This window comes from Python bivittatus, unplaced genomic scaffold (genome assembly GCF_059951505.1).
Source record: "Python bivittatus isolate LINGU-HERP-01145 unplaced genomic scaffold, Pbiv_v1 ctg000330_np1212, whole genome shotgun sequence".
NCBI classification, from domain to species: domain Eukaryota; kingdom Metazoa; phylum Chordata; class Lepidosauria; order Squamata; family Pythonidae; genus Python; species Python bivittatus.
The window spans coordinates 51,438,850-51,465,600 of NW_028277058.1; the positions used below are offsets into that span (position 1 = coordinate 51,438,850).

Genomic DNA, 26,751 nt, shown 5'->3' on the forward strand with positions numbered 1-26,751 from the left:
AGAATCCTGCTGGGATATATGACAACACGAGCACACCAGAGCAGAAGAGAGTGCGCCAATGTGCAGAGGAAAGCCACTGTGCCACCTGAAGGGAATTGCGTGCACAGCAGCAGCTGCACCAGAGGAGAGGTTGTATGAGCACAGCTTTGTAGAGCAATGATAGTAGCAGCTGTTAATAGGGCTTGTGACAGGATTGATGTTTTCCTCTTGAAAAATATTGCAAAAGGGGGAAGAAAATAAAGTGGAAGCTAAAAGGGAAAAGCTACAAGACAAGAAGCTTCAGCCAGCCTTCAGAAAAGAGGAGGTAACTATTGCTTGGGGGAAGGGTGGGGCGTGTGGGAAGTAGAATCAAACCCCATATTGCCTGTGTTCATCATGACATCCCATAGCAAAAGTCAAAAGTCATTGATGCAGTTTCTAGCATGGGAACAACCTGACTCAAGGTCATGTTTTCTCCAGCAGGGATCCTGAAGGTTCTATCAAGATTATATTGGTCAAAAGCAGACCAGAGCTTTGCAAAACTGGCTGTATGATGAAGCAGGATATTTCAATTGGTTTTACATTGTACTGTGAGCTGAATCTTTATTTAACTTGCTTCTTCAGTGTATGATGAACATCAGATAAGTGTTCTAAGTTTCACTGAGCTGAGTTCATATCTCAGAACACAACATGGGTCATAAAAATTGGTCCTGGATTTGCGTTGAATTCCTAAGTGACCTCCAGTTAATCTTTCTTCCCTTAAATTCTCCCTCCACTTTATGACTTTTCTTGATGGAATTGAAGGTTTAGACTATGGATGCACCAAGATATCTTTAGTTCTTTAATCTGAACTTAACCCAGTGATTTTTCTATTTCTTAATATAAATTATGCACTCTCCAAAGTCTCCTTTCTTCTTTTGACTTTTCCCCCTTTCTTTACAAAAAGTGGTGCATTGCATTTCTACTTAAACTCAGAAGCTGGTGCCATGGTGTTTTACTGTATGGTGAGTAAAATTATTGGTGTCAAACCATCATTTTTAATAATCTTCACATAGGATGCTGCAGGTACCAAAATGTACTCTTAGGTTAGCTACTTCTGAATGTGAGGATATTGTTATTTTTATCAAGCTGCTTTATCATATATTTTACTTGCCATCCATGAAACAACAACAGTGTAAATCAGTCTGTTAGGGGAATTATAATTATTTTGAATGGATCATTTGTTTAATGTCTGGATTTATAAAATGCCTGTAAGAGAAATTTTGGGGAAGGCTGAAATAAACTCCTCATTCTGATATGGGATTACACTGAATATAGCTCTAATTGGAAATCATGGATGTTACTTTTTAGACATAGTCATGCCTTACACTCTGGCCCACTGATTGACAGTGGTCTTCTAGAGGCTCAAACAGATATCATTTTTAGTAGTGCAGAGATTTGGTTAATGGGAGACTCTGGGGACAGCAAGGAACTATGCCTCACTGGTAGAGGGGATGTTTCTTTTGTAGAAAGTTCCAAATTTTATCTCTGATATGTCTAGTTGAAAAGAAGGAGATGGGGAGGGGTGGGGGGAGGTACCAGCTGATGCAGAAGACTTCTGTAGGAGTCTCTGGTGGACTGTTCTCTGTCAGTGATGTAGACAGCACTTGCTTAGCTAGAGCAATGGTCTCAATGAGCAGAAAGCCATTTCAGCATGGCATGAAGTTAAGACCTTCAATGTGCAAACTGTTTTCTCCATTCCTGAGCTGCAACCGTTCCCTAAATTACACGGAGTAACCAACATTTTTAGTCTCATAACAGTCCTTTTGAAAAAGCATTTATGTTCTGGCTGATACTAATACTTAAACAATAACGATGCCTACCCACTGTAAGCAGCCAGGAGAATCTTAGCTGTCAGTCAGTCATCCTGGAAAAACTGAAAATGGCTAGACCAAAATGAAATTTCATTTCATGTGAAACTGCCTTTCCCCAGTCTGTTTTGAGTTTGTTTTACATCCGAGAATTTATTCTATTTTCTGGACTGCCTTAAGATCTTGGGTGTGCAGAGCTGGACTGCAAAGTTTGTCCTGAAGCAAGCTTTCTCATGACATGATAGTTGTGGTATTTCCTGCTTCCAGTTTGGCTAGACATACTACATGAACAGCATTTTTTCTGTTTTCTTTTTTGCTTGCAGAGTTCCCCTCCCCCCTTTTTAATGCATTTATGTTTATAAGAAGATAAGCACTTAGCCTAATCACTGTGCTCGTATGCTCACAAGTTGAGCTGAAACTGAAATTTAGGCCCAGGATTTGGAATTTCCAAAGGAAGCATTAAACATATAGAATAACACTTTTTGTGATAAATAAAGCTGCTAGCCAACTGTTTAAAGAGTTAATCATTTATTAACCCCCCTGCATTTTAGCCAGTCAATACTACATTAATCAACCATGTTTAAATGACACTGCAGATTACTGAAAACATATCTAGGCATCTTTAATTTTTTTAAGGAAGTACATTATTAAAATGTGCATATTAAAAGACAAAAGCTAACACCATTATTGGAATGGAAGCAGGGATCTGTATCACCCTCTCTCCAATTCAGATTGCTACCATAATTTCCCCCTGGGGATTTGGAACAAACCCAGAACTCCTTGCTTGGCAGATCCGGGCTTGTCCCAGAAATACCATTAAATTTCTAGTGCAGTGAGGAATAGGTTTTGAATTTCTCCCAGTTCTTTCTTCACATAAGAGAGATCTGCAAGGCAGAAAAAATAGACTGGCTTTCTCACTGCCAGAGGAGAGGTCATCCCAGAAGAAGCAATTTCATTTCATTCATGTAAATATCACTTTTCCAAAGTACTTTTTACCCTTATGGAAAAGATACCAAGTTTCTTTTTGCAGGATTAGTTCCAGGGCTGTGGATGCCTTTAGCCCAGGCCTCTCATGGTGTAATGGTATGTGGGAATGACCTTGGGAGACAGGGCAAAGAGATGCAGCCAAGGGAACAGTCAGATGAAAGGCAGCTGAGACCACAGCAGGAATGTGGGCGGGGCAAGAGGCTCAGAAGAGACCCTCCCTAGTTTCTTGGGCTGTAAAGGAGACTGGGGGAGAGATGCAATTTCAAGACTTGCAAGATTCTGTTAATGTAGCTTTACAATAAAGTAGAATTAGCTCATCTGGTCACGTTTACATGGTGGTTATGCTTTTCTGCCTTGATATTAGGAAAAAGAAGTAAATAGCGCCCCCTAGAGTAGCCTTTACAACTGGTGTCTTCCAGAGACGTTACATGCTTGAGTCATCCTGTGGGGCAATATAGAAGTTAATGGTACCAGACTGAGCCTGCTCTAGACATATTCTAAAGAAAATTGCCCAATGAACCCCAGAAATGCTTTTCCAAAAACAGCAATACTGAAAGCAGCATAAGCCACTAAACTGAATTCAGATTTCATGAAGGCCATCCCAATGAAATCAATGGGATTGGTCTCACTAAACTAAATCAGATTGAGATCGGTGGGTCTCCTCACCATTTGGATCAGGATCAGTTTAGTCAGGGAAGAGCATTTGCGCAGTTGTTCCTTGCTATTTCCAGTTTGCTTTGGCCACGGCTTTAGCTGATGTCCTTCATGAGATTAATCTCTCCTGCAGACCAGAACAAGTTTTCTGGAACGCTGCACTCTGCACACAACTCCAATTAGCATCAAGGCATGACTCGGCATGCTTGACAGTCAGATGGTCAAGAGCAGCTCTAAATGACACTAATCGGAGAATTTTTCTGGGTAGGGGAGGTGGAAAGTCAAGACAAACTGGGCACAGAACTTTCTTCATCTCCAGGACCAAATTGGGAGGACAGTTCTCTACTTGGCTTATCTCTGAGATTAATTTTATTACATCCATTTAAATGTTTCCACGAAGATTGTAATGCATCTTTTGACTGCTCTTAGCAACATTATTTACATATCCCAGAAATATCACTCCATATAAACCGGATCCTGCTTCGTAGGCAAGGGGACTTAATGACTCAGTTTGATGGAAACAAGAAAATGTCCCAACCTAGAGAGCCAGAACCAGACATTGGACAGGCAGTGGGACATCTAGTTAGGGGTGAGGCAAAGTGCCAGTTTCTCTATCCTTTTTGATTGAAAGGGAAGGACACATTTCAGAGCCTTGGGCAAATATGCATAAGAGGCAAGACTAGTGATGAAATTGCCCCTGCCCCCCCAAAATTCTGGACATGAATTTGTAGGCAATTTAATGCTTCTGATGATTGATTACTTAGCACAGATATGTGGCTCCTTGTGTCACACTCATATAGATGAGCCCCAGTGGGCTGAGGACCCAGTGACAATGGAAGCAAGTATTATTATTTTAACCTTGTGAGCTCATGTAAGATCTTTCCAAACTCAGGACCTTTGTACAGAACAAAGCTGAAACTACACGCTGTTCTTCTGACTTTACATTTGCAGTAGATTAATTGTTCTTTATCTTCCTATTAACAGTGGAGATGGGTACCCCCGGCAACTTCAGAGTCTTGGATGTAACTCATTATTTTTTTTTAAACCATGTCTCCTTATTAGATGAAAGATAACAAACTGAACAGAGACAAAATGCCCAAAGAAGAGGTGAAGTCTATCTGGGATCGCAAGAAGGGAATTCCAGATTCAAAGCCACAAAATGGGGAATGCTTCCAAGAACTCCCTGCTCATAAGCTGAAGCACACAGAGCATGCTTTTAGGTAAGATATACACTCTTGTGCAAGGACGTTTACACTTGGACCCGATTGTTGCCTTTTATGGGTCTCATTGCAACAGGCTGCACTGCCATACAAAGGCTAAGGATGGCCTTTTTGCATCACCTTGAAAATGTTTCTTTCTTTAGCTTGTCAGTGAGCATAAATCAGCCTTCCTCAGCTGAGCGTTCCATAGATGTCCTGGGGCAGAATTATGACAGCTGCTGGAGAGGACCAGGTAGGGGAGGATAAGCTTAAAGTCTGTATTACCTAGAAGGCCCAGTTATACTACAAGGGCTCTCTGTGTGCTTCTTTAAGCCCTTGCACAACTATTTAAAAAGTGCCCTAAATGATCAGCACCTCGACCTTGCAAATGGCCCTTGCCTAATCTTGCAAACTTTAATATTATTCAGCTCCTATTAAGATGCAATAGAACAATTGGCTTGGCTTCTTGGCCGTATAAATGGATTTAAAATTTAATTTAATTCTCCTGCGTGTAGCATTTATTATCTTCATTGGAGTTTAAAGCGTTCTGGGCATGCATATCTTGAGGATCAGGATGTAAGTCTTCCTGAGAGTAGAATCTGATCTGAGCACGGATTAGGGAAATAAGCTTTATAACTATTACAGGAAGAGGTTTTTTTTTTTACAGGAAATGTATTACAGGGATAGGCAAAGTCTAGCACCTAGCTAGCTACCTGCTACTAGAAGGAGAGTTAGAGAATGAGGGTTCCATCTATGCATCCCTGGGAAGAGAGACAGATGGAAGAGACCTGAGACAGCAGACTCGTAAAACAAAGGGTAGGCAGAGTGACAGACAGACAAGCAGGAAAGCAGAATGAATCCTTAACGCTCCATCTGTACCCCACTGCCCCCTTGATGTGGTAAAGAGTCAGTGCCATTGGATTCACCCCTTCAACAATATTATATGTGTTCCAACAAGCGCTGGTGCAGAGTGTCATTTTTATCATCTGAAGGTTGGCGAAAAGTTTCTTTCTGTTTGTTTGTGTTTGAGAAACAGAGAGAGAGAGAGAGATTCACTTTCCTTTTTAGAATATTTTGCTTCCATATGCAAAAAAGGAAAGAGCCAGTGTGATGTGGCAGTTAAGTTGGTCTAGGAGTGGGGAGATCCAGGTTCTGTTCTCCCTTAAGCACAGAAGCCAGCTGGGTGACTCTGAAGTAGTAATTCTCTGTCAGCTTTAAACTGGGAAATGTCTGTCTTCTTCCTCTTCCTCTTCCTCTTCTTCTTCTTCATTATCTATCTATCAATCAATCAATCAATCAATCAACATGCACTGTACCTATCAACAGGCTTGGTTGACCACAGTCCATAATGTCAGTGAAGAAGCCTTCATTCTGTAGTGGATGGATTTGGGCTGGTGCTGATAACAATAATAATACAAAAATGGAAGAAAAAGAGAAATAAGAAACAACAAAAACCTTATTAGCATATATCAAATTATTCAGCCTAATTTTTAAACAGATCACGAAGTCTTGGGCACATAAATAATACTTATCAGTATTTCTATTATATCAGTAAGAAGCCAGCTAATAAACATATCTGAAATCCAAGATGGTTAATCTGAGATAGCTCTATATTTCCAATATTGAACAATAGTTTTTCTTGCTCCCCCATGCTTGATGAATAACTACTTCTCCACATAATAAGTTTTAAGTTTTTGTATATAATTCAGAAGTACATTTGCATCTTTAAATTTGTACTGTATCATCATATTAAGATGTTTGTGGATATCAAATCAAAGTGGGGCAATAATATTCCCTCATCCATTTTTACTTCCATCAAAATGAAATTAATAGCTAGCCATTTTTAAATATTCTGTGGGATGGGATATCAGTAAACTTGGAAAATAACCTCTTGTTGAAAACTCTGGGATTTTCTGGTGCTCTCCTATCTGCATACTGACCCATTTTAAACCTGCTTACCTTAATTTATATGAATCTATTGTTTTATCCAAATTCCTCCCATCTTAGTGTACCTTACTGAAATCAACACTCCTATTTATCTAATGGTTGGATTACCCAATTGTTTTGTTTTAACCTCTCCCTCCTTTCTCATGGGGCAGATGTCAAAAGGAGTGTCACCCCAATATAATGCAGGTTCCGCATCCTGACATTGCACCTGTGTAACGAACGGAAGAAGCCTGCATAGTGATTGTGTGATGCTGTTTTCATTATTTTGATCCTGGGGAGAATTCTGCTCAGAATTATCCTCTATTTCTACATTTATTTTACTTATTACATGTATATCCCATCACAGTTTTACAACTCCCAGTGGTTAGCACAATATAGGGAGAAAAAAAATTAAGACATCTACAGTAGGAATAAAATCAGCATAAAATCCAACAGTAAAACAATAAAAGAATCACTCCAAGAACAAAACTAGTCAAAAATGAGAGCAAAGAGGGCCCATTCTTATTAGAACACCCTCTGGAACAGTTATATTTTCAGCATTTTTTCTGGGGACAGTCTGGAGGGGGTCAGCTGGATTTCTGCAGGGATGATCTTCTACAAAACTGGGGCTGCCCGTGAGAAGCACATTTCCCAACACACCTCCTGGGGGCTGTAAAATGGCTTTTTTAGTCATATTTAGCAGAGATTGTTTGAACCAAGGGAGCTCAAATTAGTAACAGTCCTGCTGATTTCTGCTGTAAGTCTGACTAACACGGCAATCCAAACTAAAATCTACATGTAATATTTCAAAAAGCAACAGATGAGGATTTGGGTTTTGATGTTTTAAAATGTGGAGAGCCCTTGAAACCGTGAAACCAATGTCTGCCTTAAGAAGAAATACCATCCACAGTGGTACTCAGTCTCTGGTGGAGATGAATTCTTTCTTCCAGGGTTGAGTGAGAGCTTACTTCCTTGTAAAATATTTTTCTTTCTTTCTCAGCCGACCGGGGTCCAAAACCGCGCCTGGGTCCGAGGGTGCCAAGCCCCAGGCAGAAGCTGGCAAGAGGGTGGAGGAGTTACGCCGCCGGCGGGGTGAAAATGAGAGTGAAGAATTTGAGAAGCTGAAGCAGAAACAACAAGAGGCAGCTGTGGAATTGGAGGAGTTGAAGAAGAAGCGCGAAGAACGGAGGAAGATTCTGGAAGACGAAGAACAGAGAAGGAAGAAAGACGAGGCAGAGAGGAAAGCTCGGGAAGAGGTAACAGAGTTGGTGCATTCAGAATGAGACAAGGATGCTAATCTAGAATAGGCATGTCCTGGGTTTCACACTTTGACTGTGTTTGCACAGGTTGCTTAATCAGGTAAGTCAAAGACCTGATAGATGCAGTCACACAACTTGCTAAGCTTGGTTAGTGTTCATTTTAGAGTGTGTGTATGTGTGCGTCTTAGCATTTTGTGTAAACCCAGACCTTCTGGTTAGTCTGTAGTTCAGTGCACCATATGAAGAAATAAAACAGGTTAATTCAATTACTGATAAGCATGTCGCAGCTATTGGGTTAAGCCCAAAGTGACACAGTAATTTAGTTTTGGTTTAGGATTACATGCAAATCCAGCTATTCTGTTTGTAGGCCTTGTATTACAGCTTAGCATGTGGTGTCCAGTCAATGGTGGTTTATTCAATTTTAGCCTAGCATAGTGAATGCACAAGAAGCTATTCTATGTGATTTGTTTGCTTCTGGATTAACATGCTGCATGGATACATCCATCATGGGTTGTAAACCATGTGTCACCCTTTACCTTTACTCATAAGGCCCTTACCAGAGCTCAGAACCATGAAAGCAGGTTTATGAGCAAGGGATCAGATTACAAAATATTGGGAACTGGATATGCCTACCTTGGCCCTCATTTATCACTGATTACATTAAGATGAATCCTCCCTATTGTCTTTCATCTTCTTTCTTAAAGTGTCTTAGTTTAATGGGGTGGATGCTAATTGCATATTTAGTATCACACAAATGTCCATCTTTCTTGTTCTGCAATATTTTGAAAACACACGTTTTTTATTTCCAGGGTCTGAGAATTCCATCACACTGTAGTTTTGAGTTTGGAATCATATATAAACCAAACCATTATGATTTGTTTAACATACTGTAGTTAAAACATACTATGGCTTAGCACAATGGGCATTTAATTGGTCTCTTGTTCCACCTTTTTGTGTTATCTACAGCAGTCTTGCCCAACCTGAAACCATTCAGATGTATTGGTAATTTAACGAACATGCAGGTCAGCCATCTATTGATTGTGTCCATAAACTGCACGCATTTTGAACATCATTTAAGAACAACTGTACACATCAGTGTTTGCCTAGAAACTGACACAGACTGTGTGCAGGCATTGAATGTAATGTGTCTATGCTGTCTAACAAGTAGGTTTAGGTGACTCAATTTTTATGTACATTTTTGCATAACTTAATAGCAGCTAGTAGTCAAAGGCGTCTGCAGAATCTGAAAATTTCATTAAAATGACAAAACAAATTGTGATGATGTAATGTAATCCCTGGCCCTTTAGGATATGTGTGTGATGCCACAACGCATATACAAAGTGTTAGACCTTGCGTCACAATGGTTCTTTCATTATTTGCTCCCCCTTGCTAGTAACAACACCAGTTACTGCAGCTGGGCCCGTCCCCTATTGCCAGTTTTGAATCTTAAGGATCAGCCAGAGTTGCTGATCAGTTGCTGATACACGCAGCTAAATGATTCCATCCTGTGTTTTTTGTCAGGAGGAGAAGAGGCGGCTGAAAGAAGAAATTGAGAGAAGAAGGGCAGAAGCTGCTGAGAAACGCCAGAAGATACCAGATGAAGCACAGGGTGATGATAAGAAGCCTTTCAAATGCTTCACTCCAAAAGGTTCTGCTCTCAAGGTAATGCTCCTTCCAGATGCTGATGCCATGTTGTTTTAATCAAGTATCTATGGAAGAGATTCCAATCATCACCATCATGGCTGTACAAAAATCAACACTGCAACACTGTGCATTGTATGCGATGGTCAAAGCAAACCCTGGGAGGGTGGGAGGTGCCAATGTTCACTGTCCTGGTGGGGAAAAAGTTTGCTTGCTGAATTAATTGGGCAGACTTTAAACACCCAAGCAGCTTTCTGGGAATTGGATTAAGGTAGACAGGGAATATTGTCAGTCTCATCCATGCAAGGGCTGAGTTGCATTAGAATGTATATTTCATCTTTTTAGAAGGAGCAACCACTGAAAAGACAGAAAGTGGCTTCCTTATTTTGACTATCTAGTTTACAGCATGTACCCTAAGCAATGGGTGCAGACAAATTGTCTGGGAATAGGTCAAATGATTGACTTCCAATCTGTCCACTTTCTCTAGCTAAGAGGGCAAGGGAGCAAGTGCGAGGAAAGGCCTACATGGCCTTTGAAGAAGAGGAGTGGGATATGCGCGCAACTATTTTTGGACTTCCTAAAGATGGATTAAAATTGGACTCATAGAACATGCTCAGCCTTGGTTGGCTGATCCACATTTGGCTAGGTTCCTTCATGATGCAAAGTAAATCATGAACCATTTGTGAATCTGTGCAAACGTGGCTTATTAAATAAACCATGGCTTAGCATGAAACCAGGGGGTATGCTGCAAAGAACCATTAAATCTATGGCCTTTTGCCATTCTTTTTAACTGATAGGATTTCACCTTATTGCTTTTATGAATAGAATAACATCAAATTCAGAAAACAGAATTGGGAAAAAAACAGACTCCCGAGTCCCACTTCCTAATTTAAGGATGAGCCCAAGAGCATCTTTGTTAACTGCTATAATTTCCATCTTATTTTACAGATACATTTTGTAATTCTGTTCACCGTATGTTTCTTACCATTTTCAGTTCTGGGCATGCTGATGTTTGCTTTTGTGGTGACTCTTGTTTCATAAGACTGTGTATAGCAGTGTTTCTCAACCTTGGCAGCTTTCAGATGGGTGGACTCCAACTCCCAGAATTCCCCAGCCAGCATAGCTGGCTGGGGAATTCTGGGAGTTGGAGTCCACCCATCTGAAAGCTGCCAAGGTTGAGAAATACTGGTTTATAGAGTTATTCTGGTTCTGATCAAAACAGTTACTGGCTTCTTTGTTCTATTGATTCCTGTTGGCAGATCCACCTCACTACCCAAACAGGAAAGAAACAATGATTATAATATTATATTTATGTGATAGCCTATTTATACTGCTCTTTGAATAAAAAATTCAAGGCAGCCAACAGCATTAAAACTGCCAGCAAAAGGAGATACAAGCCTGATAAATATAAACGTTTTGTGCAACTAAATTGCTCTCTCCCTGGTATAGAAATGAGAACTCATCCAAACGAGTGTTACAAAGAGGCTATAACTGAAAATACCTTCTTGTGAAACACTATTCTTCTCATGGCTAAAAGCATGGGCTTTAAGGAGAATTGTAAAAGTGAGGATGCAGATTTAGTTGAAATGAACTCTCTTCTAATCAGATACCTCAGCATATGCTTACCTAAAGAACCTTTCCTTCTGTATGAATGTGCAATTTAACCCACACACGCTTTACACATAAATGCACATTTGTACATTTTAAAGGTAATACTGCAACGATTTTAAAGTGTTGTTAGGGCATTCATGGACTGAGAAATCAGATGGATTGCTCAGTCCTGGAGATGTCAAACAAGGGAGTTTGAATTTGCTTTAAACAAAATTGAATCAGTCAAGCTTCTCTACTGAGAGCCGCAAAATGTGGACCCAGTGTCCTAACATTTCTGAAATAACATCTCTTGTTGGTTAGAGAAAAGGATGGATTTTGGATAGGGACAGAAATGAAAATGCGCATCATGAAAAAAGAGCAGAACTTCTGGGAGATACTTCAGATGTGATGATCTTTGTCACCTAATTTTTCATCCCTCCCTATGTGTAAAAAGGCACACAGATTATGTGAAATGTTTTTTGATAATCCATGAATCCCTTTGTAGCTAACCATGGTGCTTTCTAGTATGTGCATGCAGACTAAAGTAAAAAATAAGAGCAACTAACAACTAGTTACAACTGGTGGCTTGCATGCGTTTTCTTATCCAGATGTACTATATTACCCAGATGTACTATATTATCTATGTGGGAAATAAGTAATTTTTAAAGGGTTGAGATGATGGAAGAGAACTGAGCTGAAAGTAATCTTTAGCTCTGTTCTGCTGCCATCTGGTGACTCTGAAAAGCAGCACAGGATCTTGGTATTGTAGATCTCTGTGGACAATCAACCTAGAGATTCAAGAATTCTTTAATTCTAGCATTCCAGTTTATGCAACCGTCAAGCTTTTCCAATTCATTAAGCCATCTATTTTGTGAATGAAATCTTTCACCCCTTTCTTTTGTGCACTGTCTTTAGCATGGGCTCCTGTCTTGTTTTAAACAAGATGTGTTCCCCATCACATCTCAAATGTAATAGCATGATCCAACATTGATTTTTAATCAGGGTATTAAGTTGGGTAATTGATGATGGGTTTTGGATTCTCTTATAGATAGAAGAACTGTGCAGTGAGAAAATTAGAATTAGATAAGAAGCCAAGTGGTTGATTTTGTTCTGTTTTTTTTTTAAATCCTTGGGATTGAGAGAGTTTTAGGGCTGATGGCCAAATTATTTTCCCAATTTATCTCAGGTAGTTTTGGTTTCACTCTGTTAGTAACTCTCAGCAAGGAAGATTTCAGAAACCAGCTGCATGCTTCTTTGCAGCATAATCAACAATACAGGGTGCTAAGAAAAGACAACCCAAACATGGAAGCAGATTTCTAACTGATTAGGTCACATTTTTGCCATCTTCTGTCCCCAACATTCATGTCTTGGTTTTCCTTTCCATAAGAGATGGGGTTACACCTTTAAAAAGGAGCTTTATTTATTTATCAAATTTATATGGCCTCCCATCTCACAAAAAGATGACTTTGGGTGGCGTACAACAAAATTAAAAAACAATAAGCATATAAAAACAATTATTATTAAAAAGTTTAAAATCCCAAGGCTAAAAGAGAGCAACAGATTTTAACAACAATAATGGAGCCACCTCAATATCTCACTGGTCTCCGGGGGCCCCCAGGCCTGCTGACATAACCAGGTCTTGAGGGACTTCCAGAAGATCAACAGGGATGGAGCCAGCCTCAATTCAGCCTCATTTCATTTTCTTACAACCATCTCAAATGGCTTGATCATACCTGTAACAGAAACTTTCTAACTAATGTGAGAGATCATCTTGGAACTACTGGCCCCTGGAAGTGTATCTAACCCCTTTGCTCTTGGGCTTCCCAAGGTGGTTAAAACTATCTTGTTCAGATGAGTTTTCAGTTGCAGAGATGAGATTGGGCAACTGTTTTTCTGGATTTTATTATTTTATTTATACAGTGATTTACAGATAATTCAAGTTGGTGTACAATAATAGAAAAATGAATAAATACCAATCTAGGCTTAACTAATCAGCTAGGCACCCCAGATACCATCAATGATGAAACGCTTGGTGGAAGAAGAATTTTTTTCAAGTCTTCTTCAGAAGTAAGAAGACCTTCTTATCTCAGAAGACAAGGGAAATGCAGTAATAATTTTACTGACTCTTTCTGGTGCTTTTTAGGTTGTTTGACTTCTTTTGGTAAACTGGCAGGATAAAAATACAACACAATTTAATTGCTTTCCCAATAGCATTTATGTGTATTTTGGTCCCCCTGCTTAATTTAGTCTTCCCCAGCTTGACTGGGAATTATGAGAATTGAAGATCAACACATCTGGAGAGCATCAGGGCTGGAAAGGATAGTCTAATGTAACTGAACGGTCCTGGACAGATATGCAACATGTGACATCTCTTTCTCTTTTTCTCTCTAACATACAATTTTGTCACACAATTGAATGCCAAGACCCCCAAAAGGATGTCAAAACTGGGAGGACAGGGATATGTCAGAATGGAGTGATGTGCATTTTAGATCCCTAAATATTCCAACAAAAAAACCACGGGGCTGCTGTTTTCAGTTCTTTAGCTCTCACAACATCTGGCTCCATTTCTGGATGGAGGCTGTATGTGGGGTGATTCTGCTCTTGTTCCTGTCTCTCTCTTTTTTTAAGCTACTCCATCTTAGCACCATTGTTCTGTTAATTTTTTTTCCTAAAAACTCTGTGACTATGGCATTTCAGGATCCAAAGTTGGCCCTCAGTGTAAGTGTAAGCCATGCTCCTTGTCTCCATTTTATTGTGCTGTTGCTGTGTTGTGTGTTAAATAGTTGCTATGTTTGTTGCATCTATGTAAACCATGCCATTATTTAAACCTCTACTAGGTTCTGTGGTCTTTGTAGACCTCACTTTTATTTTCTTACTTCTTTGTCTCTTTTCTTTAGATAGAAGAGCGTGCAGAGTTCTTGAACAAATCCGCCCAGAAGAGGTAAAGAGCTCAAACACCAAGAAAAAGGTCATAATGAAAGTATAGTGTGCAGGATATAAACTGACAAGTCTCTGTCATTTCATTCTTTTCACAGTGGCATGAAACCTACTCACACAACTCCAGTTGTCTCCAAGATAGACAGTAGGCTGGAACAATATACCAGTGCAATTGAGGTGAGCTGCACATCTTCTCAATTTCCTGTGTTCTTCTGATTGGCCACTGTGTCAAGACAAATCAAGTATTTTTCATAGACCAGCATTTTTAAACAAGTCATTAAGTACTCTGGAATTCACTGGAAGCGATGGAGCAATGGATATTTATTTAAACTTATGAGCTCTGCCCCAACATATGATGTAGGGGCTAGCATGTTGGATAGGACCAGGGAGACCCAGTTTTAAGACTGTCCTCAGCCATGGAAGCTCACTGAATTATTTTAGGCCAATTACCCAGTGTCAACCCAACCTATCTTATAAGGATTTTTGTGGGGAGAAATTATACACTGCCTTAAGCTTCTGGAGAAAAGGTGAGATAAATCTAACAAATAAATAAAATATATTTCATTCATCCATTCATTGTGGATTGGTTTTGGCCATCTGCTTTCCTGATTGTTGGTTTGTAAGTTGGTGAGAAAGAACCGCCTGGATCGAAGCAGGCTGTAGCCAATAGCAGGTGACAAAGTAGGAGGAAGGAAAATGTGGAGTAGGAGAGGAGTGGTGCTACATCAGTCTTGTGACATTGGAGCAGCTATCTTGACTCACCAGTTGTTTCTTGCAGGGCACCAAAGCTGCAAAGGCCACCAAGCCAGCTGCTTCTGACCTCCCAGTCCCTGCTGAAGGAGTTCGTAACATCAAGAGTATGTGGGAGAAAGGCAATGTGTTTTCATCACCCTCTGGCATGGGGACACCCAATAAGGTACATGTCCCCTTTCAGAATCTTCTGCCCTTGTGACTACCTCTGCCCCAATTCAGTCAATGCAAGGGCAATGCAAGGATTATAAATAAGACCTGAGGTAATAATATACTGGAAATGCAGGTTCTGAACTTCAAACAGGAAGAGAATTCTGTGGTTGAGCCTGTTGAAAAGTATTTTTTATCCTGCTTCTGAGATGGTGTTTCATGGAGACATTCCTCCAAGTTTTTGAAGCTATGAAACAAAGCTTTGTCCAACTTTGGCATAACATTTCATGGATTGATAAGCTTTTCAACTGTAGGATGCAACCCTCCTGAATGTTTATTATTATTGTTATTTTAATCATATGTCTTGCAAAATTGTCTGATCTCACAAGAAGTGGACAGTCTAATTTCTAATATTACAGGACCTCACACAGGAATGCTGAAATTTTGTGAGATTTAAGGTAGTCACTTGAAATCTCCTAAGATTAGGGTGCTTTGCTACAGACTGTCATGAGATTTCAACATTCTCACATGAGTTCTTGTGAAATTGCACAATTGTCTATATATAGCTTATCCCTATGTTGATACTTACTATGAAGCTTCCAATTTCATTTTCAAACAATTGTTCTACAGGAAACAGCTGGGCTGAAGGTCGGAGTCTCCAGTCGTATCAACGAATGGTTAACTAAGACCCCAGAAAGCAACAAATTGTCTGCTTCAAAACCATCAGTGAGTATTTGCTCCTCTGTTTTCAGTAGTATCATCATCTAGTCTGCAGGAAAGATAGAAGCTTAATCATTTATACAGGAAGGAAAGAGAACTTCAGTGCTATTTTGGTGGGCATTACTGGCTTCAGATTTTGGGATGGGCATCCACAGAGGCTTACTTTCCTTGTAGAAGCTTCTTGTCCTTGCCATCATCACTGGTTGCTTGCCCAGGCAGTTGGCAGGTGAGTTCAAGGATTGTGCCTAGTGCTATGTTAAACCAGAACAGGTAAGAAGCAAGCACATCATGGAGAATGCAGGATTCAGTATATATTCGAACCTATTAATGAACCCTACCATTTGTAAATGATCATAAACCACAAGGGTGAGAGCTCAATGTTCAGAATAAAAAGGTTGTTTCTGTTTTGAGTTTGCAAAGGGCATCCATACTCAACCTGGTGTTCTCCAGATTGTTTAGACCATGGTTCCTATAATTCCCAGCCAAATGGAAATTGTAACCTGAGGTAGACAGAGGTTGAAGGAGGTGTCTGAAAGAAGTCAGTTGATTACTGTTGGAGCTAGAGTAGCGGTTTAGATAGCTGTGGTATGGTATGAATGTGCTGTTTCTACATTCTTACTTCTCTATTCAAAATTAGCAGCCAGATGTTTATAAGCCCAGAGAGAAACATGTTTCATTTAAGAAGGCTGGACATTATAAGTGGACTACGGTAGAATAACTCACAGAAGTGAGTTTATACTAATCTGTCCTTTCTCTCCATTCCTTCTTTCTTAGTCAACTGCTTTCTTCTCTTCCCTCTTTCACCACCACCACCTTGGCTGGAATTCTATATATATCTCCGTTGCTCTATTCTTCTTTTGGATTGGCTGTTTGCTTTTAAACTGAGTCAGGTAAATCAGTTTTGAAACTCCCCTGCAAAACCATGACCTTCCAGTCCCAGCCCCACCATACTTCCCATTTATATATGTGTCCAATTAGCTGTGGTGGAACTATTTTTGAAAGAAATTATTTTAAAGTCTCATACTACTGCCTATGAATTCATCTTTGGGGAAGATATATTTAAATAGAACAAACCTTAATAATGTATTTTTGACACCATTGCTTTCTCTGTTTCAAATACTTGCTTTTTTTCTTTTGGAAACAGGACTTACGACCTGGAGATGTATCTAGCAAACGCAACCTTTGGGAAAAGCAGTCAGTTGAAAAGACCACTTCTCCTTCAAAGGTGACCATCTCATTTGTTCTTATCCCCCCATTTCTGGGGGGAGGGGGTATCTCTGAAGTCCCTTTCAATTACACTGCTGAATTTCAGTGACATAATTGCCAAACCTAGAAGAAAGATGTAGAATAGGTCCTAAACTATTTATTTATTCATTTGATATACTATATGTCCTATCTTCCAATTCTATCTGAAGGTGGTTAATAATATTTGAACAAAAATGTAACACACAATTAAAATGAAAAATGATACTAATATAAATTAACCATTAAAACATTAACTGTTTTCCCAATACCAAGGCAGTGGAGGCAACAGTCAAAGAACAGCATTTCAGGGCCTGAGAGCAATGTGGACACAGGCATTTTCAAAAGGTCTTCTGCAGATTTGAACACTCAATTTTATAATGGGAGAGACAGTCCCTTAGATAGTCCCTATCCCGAGTAAGGTGTTAAAGATCAATTAAACACATTAAACTGTGCTTGGTAAGCAGTTGAGAAACAAAATAAATCTTTCAGTATTTGCATTATGTGAACCCCTGTATGAACTTCTGAATTTAGTAATCTAGCTGCCCCATTTGCATTAACTGCAACTTTTCCTTATTTTTCAAGGATAGTCCCATGTAAAGTATATTGCAGTAGTCTAGCAAGATGAAATAAAGGCATAACTGCCACCAAATCTGACTGACTCACAAAGTCACAGCTGTGTACCAGGTGGAATTGTGCAGAAGTGCTTCTCACCAGAGTTGCCACCTATGAATCTACTAACAACTGAGGATCAAGGAGCATCCTCCAACTGTGTATCTACAAAGACATCCTGTCTACAAAGAGGAACTAATCAATGGGCAGTCCTATTATGGTTTATTTAATCTGTCATTAATTGCAAAGATTGAGTTAACAAGTGGCAGCCCTCATTCTCCATACACTATATCAATTTCCTTAAGATCTACAAACCAAAAAAAATCCAGAATAATAGTGCAAGCAGTTGTGGAGGCTAGTTCATTATAGTCTCCTTGAACACCAGAGTCCACATTGAGATGGAACCATTTGGCTTTGTCCACAAAGAATAATGGAGATTGCTTGCAATGAGCCATTTGGTATTCTAGCAACCTCCATCCAACATCTTGGTGGGAGATGCTGCACACATCAAGCTGTTCTATGCAAATATAATGCCTGGGGCATTTCCACATCCCACAGATCATCCAGAGCATCAGCAATTTTACTAATGAGCACTATGGGAAATTCCCCAAGTCAAGAAATCATCCAGATCAGTCAGATGCTTGAATCAGGCCATTTTAACTGATCCTTCTCCCCTGCAGAGGTGTGTACCTGCCATCAATCTAAAATTGTCCAAGGACTGATCCAGCCATGACAATGGAGTAACACTGGGTTCCTCCACTGTCAGATCACCAGTTCTACATGAAGAGAAGACCAAGTACAAGAAATGCCCTGCTACAGATACCAGTTTGGGGCAGGCCTGCGGTTGCCATGGAGGACATGAAACCCTGACCTGCCCCTGACTGCACCACCTCAGTGTGGACAATGACATCCCCCAGGATGACCCAGGAGCCTTGGGCAATGCAATGCTACACTCAAGATCACCCCTACAATCTCTGGCAGAGAGACCATTAGACAGCAAGGAAGACAATGAACCAAACGGTTACCAATTAGGTTAATCATACAATAGTTTTAACACAGTTAAAACACAATTCCCCCTTCTTTCTCCCAAATTTGGAGGTGGGGGGAGAAATCCCAGCCTGGCTTTTCTGTGTCTCATACTCTTTCCTGCTCTTCCCATGATTTTTACCCCTGAATGTTCATCGCAGATCCCAGCCAAAACAACTGTCCACTGAATTTCTTGGGATTAAATATACCACTAAGAAATAAAGTCTATGTCTCTGTAACTTTTTTTTTTTTGTACTTTTCTTTTCAGAATCAGGTCACAGCAACAGGAAGGAAGTTGGAGACCAATGGTAAGCAAAAATGAACATTTCAGTATTTGGGATGAGGCATGGCATGAGCAAGGTGTCTTATGGGACCCAAAACCTTAATTTTGAAATAATTTTAATAGGATTGTCGGACAAACAGTGTCTCCTCCCCAGTGGCTTGTCTCTGATGGCAAATGGGGTTCCTTGGCTGGAGTCTGTAAGAGGCCAACAGCAGACCATTCACTTTCCTGGCTAGTTTCAAGGGCTCTGAAGATGTAGGCCACCCACAGATTATTGTATTGTTCTTCCTCAGGCCTTCTTGACAACAGCACTCCTCTTGCTGCTGTACCTTCATCTCATGTCCTCCTTTATGTTTTCCAAGAGATTCCTGTTACTGTATTTTCTTCCTGCCCTCCCACATTGGGTACATTTGCCTTTGAATTGGTCCACCTATCACATGAAGCCATGATTTGCTTGACCATGGTTTAGTGAATAAGCTACTGTTGGCTGGGCTTGCTCAACAAGACCTAAATTCATGATCATGGTTTGCATACAGCAGTGGCTGGATCCATATGTAAGAAGCCAGAATCTAGCTAGGCTTTATGGCTTAATGTAAGGTATATCATACTCTTTCTGTTCACATTTCTGCCTGCTAAGTAGAAACAATTACTTTTATTTCCTTCATTGTCTGCTCTTTACTTGTCTTGTTAAGCATCTCCAATTTGAGTAGGAATTAATGAGCCTTTTGAAAACTTTTTAATGGTCCTCTGCGGGATCCATCTTTTTTCAGGCATTATGCCAGTACTGAGTTATACTTGCTTACCCAAGAATAAGCCCATTCAAATCCAATTTTGCAGCTGTATATACTAAAATAGTATATTCCCTATGAATGAGGAGGTAAAATTTGAGCTGAGAGCAGGAAAAAGTGTGGAGCCTTTAAAAACTAAGTGCTTTACTAATTTGCCTTTTGAAAATAAACTATCAGTGGATATTATTTTAAAGCTGGTCAAGGTCAAACTTACTGGAAATCTCTTCTAGAGTGTGGGGAACAAACAAGAAAGAACAGCTCATGCAGTCCTTAAGACTTGGTCTTAGCATTACATCCTAAATCAGCATATCCTTGGGCAAGTAGAGATGTTCCAGCTAAGCCCCAAACGTTGACATTTCTGGTGATTCTAGTCAACCCCACCACTTCTCTTTCTTTCAGCAGGTTTGAGACAATTTGAAAAGGAGCCTTAAGGAAGCCACCAATTACGCTGGACCAACTTGGTTTTCAAAACAGAAGTGCTAAATTTGTCCTTTTCTTTTTATATATATTTATGTTTGTTTGTTTTTGTTGGGTTTTGAGGGGGGGTTGGCTACATTATCCCAGTTTTTAAGGAAACCATGTATATTAGCACTGTATTTAATAATCAGTCTTAAACATTTGTCTTAATAGTAGTGCCTTGTAATGAGAGCCTTATTCCTCAAAGAAATCCATGCTGTGAATGAGAGACACTTCTACTGATTAGTCCTAACAAACTGTGCGTCCAGACTAGAACCATTCGACCTGCAGGAGAGGGACATCTACTGTGCACACCTTCCACGTGTGGGTCCTATCCCAAATAGGTGAGGCAAACAGAGGGCCAGGATAGGAGGAACACAGGCTGGGTCATTCACAAGCAAAGCACTTGATCAGTGGCCGCTCAAGGGTCAAGGCAGAGTCAACCTCTTTGCTACTATTGACTTATTGTTGACTTGTTGAGTGTAGAAAGGTTTGGTATAATTCCCTGTTAAGAGTCTCCTATGCAAGCCTATCGTGATCTACAGGACACTGTATGATCGGTACACCATCCTTGGTGGTTCACCACTTTTGAAGGAATGGTGGAGTTCTCTCCCTTTGCTCTCCAGCATCATGTTGCAGCTTAAGAGGAGATGCCACATGTTTTGCTGCTGGAGTGCCTAAGCCATCACTAATGTTTTGCTTGGGACATGCCTGGTAAGTGGAGGGCATCCTCTCCTTCCATAAGGTCATGTGCAGAGCAAAGGAGTCTTACTTTCCACGAAAGGAATACCATTGGGGAGATGCAAGAAATGGGGCTCCATGGATCCCACACAAATATCCTTCTTTTACCTAGGTGGAATGAGCCCCATTTTTTTTCCTTTCAGCACTTTAGAGTGAGGCATGGAAGAAACATGCTGAGTCGACCATTTCCCTCCATAATTAGCCCATGACAAATTAGTGTCAAGTCAACACAACTTTTGTAGTTTTAAGTAGCATTTTCCCTCTCTCCTTTGGTAAGTTATAGTTAATACCCTGAATTTGGACAATTGCAATCAACAGTGGTACTGATAATGTTTCTCTCTCTCGTTTGTTTTTTTAAATTAGTTACAGTTTTAGAATATATACGTTTCGCTTTTCTAAATGTAAGTATAAGGCACTACTAATGATAGAAGGCTTTTAATACTTATTTACTACATTTAGCTATAAACTTACATAACTAGCCAATATCACAACTTTTTTTTAAAAAAAAAATGCACACCTTTTATATTAATATTCCATAATTGCCATTAGGCACATGGCAAGAGAAGTATTAGATTTTTTTTAAAAAAAATAAGATGCCTTTTAAGGGGCAGTTAAAATTATAGTTTTAAACAGGGAAGAAAAAAAGTTTTAGGTCATAGGTCACGTGTATAAAGCAATATAGCTAATTTATATAGAACTACCATAATTACCACACAAGACATACATGCACATGCGCTGTTGGTAATACTTCTTTCCACCTTATTGCACACTGAATTTGCTCTTTATCAGGTCTGTATACATTTCTCACATTCTCGCTTTAGAAAACAGAAAGGTCACAATCCCTCCCATTGCCGTACAATTCTGCGCACGAGTCACCCTTGGTCCTAGGTGTGCTGGCAGAGGCAGCCCAGGGTCACTTGTATCCCACCTGGTACCTTCCAGATGCATTGGGAATCTCAGGAGTTGTAATCCCAACACATCTGGAAAATGTCAGGTTGGGAAGGGCTCTCCAGCCTTCTCCCTCCCTCCTCCAGAAGTCCACATGTCCACATCCCTTGTGCTAGAGAGCAAGCGCCTGCTGAAGTCCAGGCAGTGAGAAAGGAGGCTTCTGTAGAGTCCAGAAGCATCCCCAGAGAAGGTTATCTATTGTGTCTCAGTCCCTCCACCCACATGGTCTCTATTTTAACAGCCATATTATTTGACCTGTATATAGTAACTGCAAAAGTCTTTTTTTAAAAAACAAGTTTGAATTTACAAATTACACGATGATAGGCTTTTACACTCATACATTGGGGTGGAGTGAAGTGAATACAGTTGAGTTTTATTTAGAATTTATAGCCCACCTCAGATGCCATGATAGCTTGAGTATGGTTAATTTCTTTATTCAGGTTTACATTTTTATTGCATCTGTTTGTCCTTTTTAGTTTTTTTTAAGGGGTTAAGATGGAGTAGCAGTATCCAAGACAGCTCCATTGCTTTTGTGAATCATCAAGTTTACATATGAATTTCACTGGGGCTTACAGGATGGATCAGAATCATAGAAGAAACAACCTTGGATCTGTCTGTGGTTTGGCTGTTTGTTTTTTAATACAGTTTGGAATCCTTACATCTGAATACCTACCATAAACTAGTATGCTGAATTTGTAATTCACAATAAATGGAGTTTTTCTGCCAGATGGATGGATTTTGTTTCTCAATCAGGGCTTATGTATGTCATCAGGATCCCCAGGTGGGAAGGGTGCCAAAAGAATGGAGTACTGAAGGCAGCAAAGTCCTGCATGTGAAGTCAGGACTTAACTGTTTTTGCACAATATATTTGTAGTTTACACAATCCTGTGTTTTGGGTTTGTAAGATACCACATAGCAATCTAGGCCAAAATGGGGTGAGCTATATTGTGGCTTAGCATGTCATGTGAATGTTGCTGTTGTGAGATGGGGTGCCTAGGATGCAGAAGGGAAGTAGGATGGAGTTTGTATAAATTGCTTGGTTATATGAAATTGTTGCATGGGTCTGGCTGCTTAGTGTATAGGGATATTTCTAATTCCTTACCCCAAGTTACATCTTAGATGTAAGCATTAAAGTGACCAAATAAATCAAGCTTTTCTTTCATGAGTGGAGGAGGGATGGTCAAAGCGAAATGAATCAAACTGAAGAACAGGTTTATCTCTCACTAGCAGTGTGATGACTCTATCCCCAGATCAGCTTTCTGCCCAACTTCTTCAGATCTTGCACCCAGGCTTCTTACAACAGCGTGAAGGGAGATAATGGGGTTGATCTGCATGCTCAGAAAACGAATGTGCCACCTTGGGACCACATGGATGCAGGATGGAAAGCTTCCGTACATCAGTGTCTCCATCCATCAAAAGCTAACCCAGAGGGTAGGCAAGGAGGAAAGTGAATAAACAGACTGGGCAGAAACAGTGCATGGGATCTTGACCTTCCAAATTATTTTTGCTTAGAGACAATTTTGCTTTATTATGGTTGCAGTTAGATTCCAGGTTGGGAATTTAAAACATACGGAAATGTAAGAATGCCTCAAATTACCTAGGAACAGCTTTGACACATACACCTTTGACATACATACATACTCATCCTACTGTTGCCTTTTTGTGGTAAGAAATGTTATGCCAAGTGCAGAAAACCAGTGAGAAGTAGCAGACAAAAGAAACTGAAGGCAGGAGATAAGTGGAAATAGAGATTCCTAGCTCACCCCACCACCTTTCTAATAAGCCATCCTTGCTTGCACCACATCCATACACGGTTTTGTACTGTCTTCTCTAACTTCTCTCTTTTTGAGGATTTCACCAACTCTGTACAATCACTGTCTTCTCAGCCTTCCCCTTGCTCTCAACCACTCATTCTTCCTTCATATTTGTTTTGTACTTCCATCCTCATTCATTCTGACAAAACCACCTCAAGGCAATTATTTTGTATTGTTCGTTCACTTTGTGTTCAATTTACATTCATTCAGCACCCATTCATGCTTGTCTCTGTTCTTGTTTTGCCCCACATACCTCTTAACTATCCCATTCCTACTGCATTTAACTTACTTTCATGTTTCTCTTGACACACCTCTTTCTTCTGTATCATAAAGTAGGCAGAAGAACACATTTCTGCTTCTTTCATCATTTCCTTCCTTCCTTCCTTCCTTCCATCCATCCATCCATCCATCAGCTTTTGTACATACAGTATTAAATTATTTCCATTTCCCTATCTTAAATAAATCAAATCAAATCAAATCTCTATTACAGTCATAGACCAGTATATCTATCTTAAATATTCTACCAAAATACACAAACTTATTTACTTGTTCTAATTCTTCACCATTTATGTATGCAATCATTATTTCCATTTTCCTCGTCAAACACAACTACCTGAGTCTTCGGTGCATTTATTTTCAGATCTACATTCTTGTCTACTGTAAATTATCTTGGAGGCCAACAGTTTCCTGCATCCCACCAAGCAGGAGGTACATGCAAGAGACTAATATACTTAGGATATAACAACATCCTTCCGCCACGGAAGAAATTCTGAATGGGGAAGCCAGCAAGTCTTAAAGTGGGAAAGCTGAGACCCACACCAGCTAGGCACCACACACCATTTTCTAGCAGGGAATAGGCATCTAAATAAGCTGGACAAACACATGGCTCCTGCTCCAGAGTGGAACTGGGTGATTCTATTTAAAAATAAATAAAAATGAACTCACCGGCCCATTATGTGCTCATACTGCTCATCGATTTACCATGTCATTTCAACCAATTGTTTAATTTGTAATATCAGCTCAATAATTTGTTTCTAAATGCAAAGAATCAGCATGAAAATCTTCAATATATGTTCCTTACCTACCCTCTAGATTTTGCCAATTATTATGACATCACTGGGGGAGGAAGAAGAAAAGGAGGAGCATTATCCATCTGTGATTTCTGGAGGTTTCTATCTGATAACTCACTCCATTTTTCAGGATATGTTTCCTTCTTTCACATTTGTGTGTGTGGGCAGGGGGGCTACTCTGTTGGTTAAGACTAGTGACAAAGATAAATTTCCACATGACTGAATTCCACTATTTTTCAGGGCCAGAAGTCCAATGGTAAGTAGTTGACTTTGAATGAATAATCTTATGATTGATGGCAACTGCAAGAATAAGACAAGGAGGATGCATTAGCTTAAACATTTTTTAAAAAATCAACACAATATCCATTTCCAACATAGGTTTGATTTCAAACAAGCATATTTCAAATCAATTCTGCATTATAAACCCAACAGCAACCAAAGAGAATGGCAACTAGAAACTTTTTCTATTTGATTGTGGGAAATGTTCTAGATAAGATGTGGAATGCAAGTGGCTGATAGAAGTGGCTACACCAAATAAATGAGAATAGAAATAATTTCCTTGTTCCAAAGGCATAGCTCTCCTATCTTATTTATATCTCAGTGCTCTTCCCAGAAACTCAACAGTGTATGTGACTGTTCTCCTAATTCTTAGAACTATAAAGTTGGCTACACTTGAATTATTAACTGGTGGAGCCAAGATAATCCAATTAGTTTTATAGCCGAATTGGAACCCGAATCGCTCCAGCCTCGGTATGTAATCCTTTCTCCATGCTGTATCTTTACAAGCTGATTTCACAGAACCTGGCTAGTCTAAATATTGTTCAAGCATAGTTTATTGAAAAACTCACCACTAGCTGAGTTTACACAATATACCAGATCATCAACTGTGGTTTATAAACCACAGTGGCTGAGCTCATATAACATGCTAAGCTTTGGACTTAATTACATTATCACTTAGCATAGGGGTGGCCGGTCTTGACTGGGGGTCAAGAATTTGTTTTGGGTACTAGGGCTACAGTGGATGGGTGTCATTATGCAAAGTGGATGGGACCGGATTTTCTTCTCCCACTTTGTGTTTTGCATTGGCTATGGAGGTGTTTTCTTTATTTAAAAAAAGAAAAGTCCCTATATTAAGCCTACTGTATTTAAGGCTTACTCTATAGTTTATGGTTCTGCAGCGCTTCAGTTCCAAAAAGGTGCTCTGGCATTTGTGTGGGTGCATACCTAGCTGTAGAGAGCCACAGAGATGACCTTGGAGAAACTATGCTACAACATAGTAAAACAAAAACATGTTTTAAGCCCAGGAATCAAAGATAACATTAACAAGAAATTAAAATTGACTCTGCCTTAACCCCCTGGGATATAAGAGGGAGGGAAGGCAAAATGCAGTCAGACTTCACGATTGTTTTTATAGTTTTTTCCAATAAAGTAGAGTTCCAGCATTTCTGTGGAGTCTGTGACTTGGTTTACCTCAAAGGGCTGATAGTAGCCCTTTCTCCAACTCCAGTGGTGTCTTTTTCTGGGGTCACCTGGAAACTCTGAAGGGTAGCCATGCCACCTCAGGACCATCTCTGGGGATTAGGAGTAGAAGACACTGTTTTGCAGAGATTCTCCTCCTTTCTTCAGGCTGGTTCCAGTCAGAGTTGGTGGGTGGGGAGGGATCCAGCCTACAACTCTTGCTTGTAGTGGTCCCACATGGCTCCACACTCATGCCACTTTTATTCAACATCTACTTGAGGCTCCTGGGCAAGGTCATCCTCTGGCATCAGGAATCATCAGTATATGGATTATACCTGTTTTATATCTTGACCTCAGGCCAAATAAGTGATGCAGTGAAGGTCCTCTCCTGGTGCTTGGAGGTTGTAAGGATCTGGATGGGAAGAAATGAGCTTAGGCTCCATCCTAGCAAGACCAAGTGGCTTTGGTTTCAAGAAGTGCCAGTCACAGTGATCTACTATCTTTAGTACTTGACAGAATGACACTACCCTAGGTAGAATTGAGATTTAGATTGGGCTTCTGCTCAATGAACTGGTGGCAGGTGTGGCCAGAAGAGCTTTTGCATAGATCCCTCACGTGCACCAATTATGGATTGGGATGCCCTTCTTACAGTCCTGCGCATCCTAGTAACT

The 26,751-nt window shown here is 40.0% G+C and overlaps 1 protein-coding gene across 9 annotated transcripts in view; it reads left to right on the forward strand.

The window, feature by feature from the left end:
• The window catches only part of CALD1 (caldesmon 1), a 191,581-nt gene extending 169,117 nt beyond the window's left edge, over positions 1-22,464 (forward strand). For 4 of the 9 annotated variants that reach the window (XM_088141300.1, XM_088141302.1, XM_088141301.1 and 1 more), the window contains 11 exons: positions 227-304; positions 4,533-4,690; positions 7,596-7,851; positions 9,376-9,516; positions 13,983-14,026; positions 14,121-14,199; positions 14,801-14,938; positions 15,553-15,648; positions 16,787-16,867; positions 18,791-18,830; positions 19,993-22,464. In XM_088141300.1, coding sequence (XP_087997426.1) covers positions 227-304; positions 4,533-4,690; positions 7,596-7,851; positions 9,376-9,516; positions 13,983-14,026; positions 14,121-14,199; positions 14,801-14,938; positions 15,553-15,648; positions 16,787-16,867; positions 18,791-18,830; positions 19,993-20,024 — 1,143 coding nt within the window. In that variant the 3' untranslated portion in view covers positions 20,025-22,464. Of the gene's footprint in view, positions 1-226; positions 305-4,532; positions 4,691-7,595; positions 7,852-9,375; positions 9,517-13,982; positions 14,027-14,120; positions 14,200-14,800; positions 14,939-15,552; positions 15,649-16,416; positions 16,533-16,786; positions 16,868-18,790; positions 18,831-19,992 lie in introns of all 9 variants that reach the window. The other 5 variants (XR_015796278.1, XR_015796277.1, XM_088141303.1 and 2 more) reach the window with 5 other exon arrangements.
• Positions 22,465-26,751: the final 4,287 nt, after the last annotated feature.